This window comes from Colias eurytheme, chromosome 10 (genome assembly GCF_061535395.1).
Source record: "Colias eurytheme isolate Ceu_HAF_F1 chromosome 10, ilColEury1 Martin Lab GWU primary, whole genome shotgun sequence".
Classification (NCBI taxonomy): domain Eukaryota; kingdom Metazoa; phylum Arthropoda; class Insecta; order Lepidoptera; family Pieridae; genus Colias; species Colias eurytheme.
In genome coordinates, this window is record NC_142989.1 from 3,212,859 (window position 1) to 3,217,869 (window position 5,011).

At 33.6% G+C, this 5,011-nt stretch overlaps 1 protein-coding gene across 1 annotated transcript; it reads right to left on the reverse strand.

Moving 5' to 3' along the window:
* Positions 1 to 2,321: 2,321 nt before the first annotated feature.
* LOC149905075 (alpha-1,6-mannosyl-glycoprotein 2-beta-N-acetylglucosaminyltransferase-like) lies at positions 2,322 to 3,641 on the reverse strand. Its single transcript, XM_090106528.1, has one exon. The coding sequence runs from the start codon at positions 3,639 to 3,641 to the stop codon at positions 2,322 to 2,324; it is 1,320 nt and encodes a 439-aa protein (XP_089962654.1).
* Between the last annotated feature and the right edge of the window lie 1,370 nt (positions 3,642 to 5,011).

Here is a 5,011-nt window from a genome sequence, read left to right on the forward strand (position 1 = left end):
AAAATTTTTGACGTAGGTAGGTAGATATTTTAATCCAACCTACAAGTACCCAGCACAAAGCAAAATACCGATTTTTATGTTATTTCTTCATAAATTACCTGAAAATTATCATTATCTTTAACTTACGCTAGCCTACTTAATACTTATCATAACGAATTTTTAAAATTAATAACTTCTTTATGTTTATGTATTACATACCAATAATAACAAAAACATTGGCATCGTCGAATAAAGCATAGTACCTACGCTACCTCCTTCGTTTTTGAAAGCGTCCGTTAAAAAGCGTTCACGCATTGTGACGCAGACCACATTGCACGCACTTTTATAAATCAATACATAGTACCATTTACGCATAGAACCTACTAAATTAACAATAATAAACTTCTTATAGTTTCTTATTGTTAATTTATATGCTTCTAACGACTATAGTATCACAATTCATAATTTTACCATTTCTGTTAAAAATGTTGATTTAATTTCATAAAAAGTGAACAAATGCCTGAAAGTTTGTAGCTAATTGTTCGCACATAACCAAGTTTTCGTCGTAAACTTAAATGATCCCGTTTAATTATAAAACCCAAGCTTCCGTTAAGAGGTGGCTAATTAGCGCTTTATGGGTAATTTAAGTCTTGACAATGGAATTAATTGTATTCTGGTTATTTTATTTGCTTGTGTGTTTTTATTACGCTCTTTGAGTTTTACCATTGTAAGCTAGATTGGTTAATTTTGGAACAAAGACTGTAGAAAAATAGTAATATTGAATTCAAAATTTCAATGCTGGAATTACAGTTATTGTCGAAGCTACTAAAAGAAAGGTCTTGGATTTCAGTAAATAGGCTTTACAAGCAGTTTTTCTTCAATTTCATGTTAATAAATTATTTTACAAATATTTTTTGAACAAATCTTAACATTTTTGTACTATCTTCTACCTACTCAATAAATTGTCTGTGCATCTCTGATTTACATAATATATCATCGTGTGTATTTTATATTATAAAAATATTTTTTTTTTAATAAATTTCATCATAATCTTTTCCTCAATATATTTAAATACAAAACTAACACTTTGCAAAGCTTTTGATCAAACAAATTAACGTTAATCGTTATATGTATTTCTAGCTTAAACTTTGTCTTTGTATTAAATTAATTAATTTTAATTCGTTAAAAGTAAATTTTTCTTGTGGATCAAAAATAGGTTCATTTATTTGTTACATCGTGTATTAATGAATAGGGTAATAATAATTTAATACAAAACTAAGATTAAAATAAAATATACATGTAAGTAGATAATACTTATTTATTTTGAGACACAGTCCTAGTTCATTGTTTTAATGATTTAATCATTAAAATAATTTCCATTTATTCAATTCTACACAATATAATTCAATTAGCCAAATAGGAGTGAACAAAGGATGTTTTAAATCGAAATTTAACAGTACTTAATATGAAACTGACTGGATCAAAATAAATACAGTTTACACCGAAAACATGACATAAAAGTGTGCTATAAACGACTAATAAGCATAGAGAGATGTGTGATATGAGTGTATAGATAGTATTTGGTTGACATCGCAACGATTTGTGGTAGTTAGTGCTTACCATTTGTCATTTTAACGCGACGTGATTATACCGAGTTGCGAGCAGCGGCTCACGCGAGCAGACTGTTGCTTTTGGCCGGGCTCGGCTTGCGCGCGCACCCTGAAAGCCTCTCCCTCCCCGCCCTAGCCTCTACGATCCCGACCCTCCTACGCAAATGATACTATGATGCGAAAGCCACACACTACACGCTGTTTCTGGCGTCACCAAACAATCCTTTGTCTTAAGGCGCAGGTAATTAAGGCGCCGCAAACTGAACGAGCAGATTCACTTCCTATATATTAGCCGAGATCTGCGAAGAAGAGACCTACGTTGTCATTGCTCTTATTTATCTCGAGACAAAGTACAAACATCTGAGACATCATTTACAATTTAATAGACATAATATGAACAGGCAGAGATATAAGCCCGGTAGGCACATCATTACTTTCAGGCCCAGTCTGCTGCAAATAAATATGTAGCTTTGACACATAAGGTTATAAATTAATATTTTCCATTAATGATATATCTTACATTTCCTCTTTTTATAATTCTTATTATCGCAATTAAATAGGCTGTCCTTTTGAGCTTGCATTTCTCTCATAAATTTATTTTGTCGTTAATTAGTTAACTTGCCATATCTACTCTACCGTAGGTACTAATTTCATGCAAACAAGTATGTAATTAAAAATAGGGCAGTCACTACGAAAATAGAATCGTCTGTAAAATTATATTTGAAAAAAAAATCATTCTAGCTGATATTTCATGTCTAACAATATTTTTTTCACTTTGTGTATAGTCATGGTGTTACATAAATCTTTATCTCGGTTATCATTCCAGCCTCCGTTATTTTCCATAACATCAAAAATAATATATTCATCATCTATCAATTCAATGTGAGAATAAACTTCGAAATAAGGCGAAAATAAGTTTTTCTTTTGTTGTTTATGAATACTCAATGCCTCAAAAATGCCTTCATTTACACCGCATTGAGTTACGGTCTTTAAACCACAGGATGACTTGAAAGATCTGGGCATTACACTTGAAATAACTTTAAATCTCTTACCGTCGAGTCGATTTAAAGATATATACTGTATGGACCTGGACCACGAATAATCGTCTAACAGACAATATAGATCAAAATGCGAAGCGAGAGTATTCCAGGTAGAATAATCAAATCCTATTACTTCAGAATATTTTGGATCCCAAGTTGTTATTTGAAGACGATAGGTGTCATTTTCATTTGTAAACTTAACTTGAGGATCATAAACGCCTAAAGATATAATTTCACAAAAAGGCATTGAATTTGCCACTTTCTTCATATAAATGACCAAGTACATAAAATCTTCTAGTAAAAAGTTATCATCATCCATAAACATAACAACACCGTTGTTCCTTTCTAAACAGGATATATTGTCAAAAACTTTATTAGCAGTCCACCACCAGTGATGCTTCATTTGGGCATTTTCCGGTTTTCTATATCTGCCATGAATATCAGGATTAGACGCTCCAGTACATTTTAGATATTTAGCTGTATACACGTCAAGATCGTAAGGACAATCTTGGCTATGGAATCCTGGAAAATCATCAGGGTGTAACTGAAGAGAGAAAGGGTAAAAAATTTGTAAAACGCGACAAAAGTCAATTTTTTCTACTATCCTGTTTACATTTTCGTCAAAAAACGAATGTGAAAATATTATTAACACATCTTGAATACCCTTAACCGCACTCAATGAAGCTAACAGCAATTTTAAACGTTCTGAAAACTTGTCTACTCGTATGACTATTATATTTATGTTAGATGTAATTTTTCCAAAAACATCTATATTACGAATATGCTCCTCTGCATTTCGTCGCTTAATTAACCTTTTTAGATCAGTTATATTAAAATCTACTGTTTTCTCTTCTTCAAATAAAATGTATGCTTTTGCTGAGTCGGGGATTTCAGTAAACAATGCTCTCTTTAAGGATTGTTGCTGATTAAGATTTATAAATAAAAGAATAACAAGAACCACAATGATACAAAATAAGTAACGAACAATGCAAGATGATCTTCGGGGTATCATTAGCGTAAAAAATCAAAAAAATTGATTAAAATACTGAATATAAAATATTGAATGATTTATGTCACAAAGCAGTCATTTTAAGTCGTAACCCCATATACGCCATAATAAAATTTAGGCCGGCCAACATCGTAAGAATTTTTCTGTCAGAAAATTGCTGATGCTTGAATGATTTCTTTAGGACTAGCATAATATAAAGAAAAGTGAAGGACATTCAATGAAGGACGAATTACCTATAAATGTTAGTTTTTAAACTATATGTTTTTTTAGCGTCCTTTAGGGACGTTCAAAAGTAAAAAAAAAAAAAAAAAATCTATAATAACTATTTTGATGTATTGTATATATATTTAAATATATATATATATCCAGTATATTTATTTAAGAGGTATTAACAAGCATTCGTATATGAAACTAATAAAATTATATTTAAAACAATATTTATCTACTTATTCAAGTTTCAATAAAAATGCGAATTCGTTACACACGAAAAGTCTAAAAAGATTGCCTTCCCTCCCCCACTCTTGCGACACCGCTTTATAGCACCAAAAGCTCAGCTCCCAATCTGAAGCTAGGGCGGCAACTTAATCTGTGGGCGGCAACAATATAAAGGCATTCGAAGTAAAATGAAGCAGTAGTAATCTGTTTTCAAAAATTATTTTAGTACACTCTACCTCAAAGAATAAATATATTACAGATTAATTTAATTTACGACCTGAATATTTTTAAATATAGATACAATACCAATTAACACCTTGGCCACGGACACCGGCGGCGCGACCGACGGCGCGACGGGCGGCGCGGCAATTCGCGCGGCGCGGTAAGCACGCCACGGGCAGTTGCGTTCGCCGCCGCGACCAGTGTAGACGAGGAGACGAGATGGCTTTATCAAAGTTAGCTCGACGTTGTTTGGAGAGTAGCAGCTTTTTTGCTCAAGATTTAATGTTTGGAAGATATAGTGGAGTACACGAATTAAATAGAAATCGTGTTACAGACGGAGAATTCCACCAAAAATATGAAAAATATAGGCATGATGAAAAATTATGTTGCGGGTGGCTAGACTTCCAAATAGCTGGTCTAGCTAGAATTTCTGCAATAAAAGCTTCCGTCTCCATTTTCGCGAAAAAAAACAAACTATTTTAAATTAAGTTCGCTCCGGGAGTAGTCGCCGCGTCTGCCGCTCGACTCCGTGGCCTGCGCCGTAATAACTCATACATTTGTTTCGATCGCTAGTCGTGCCGCGCGATTCGCTCGGGGAAATTCGCCGGTCGTCTCGCTGGTCGCCGCTGCGCGTGGCATGCCCAGTACATTTCCATACATTTGATTCATTCGCAAGACGCGCCGCCAGTCGCGCCGCGCGAATTTTCGCTATAGCG

Bases quoted from the DNA above. Each gene is read 5' to 3' on its own strand.
- LOC149905075 (XM_090106528.1), bottom strand. From the start codon at position 3,641: ATGATACCCCGAAGATCATCTTGCATTGTTCGTTACTTATTTTGTATC.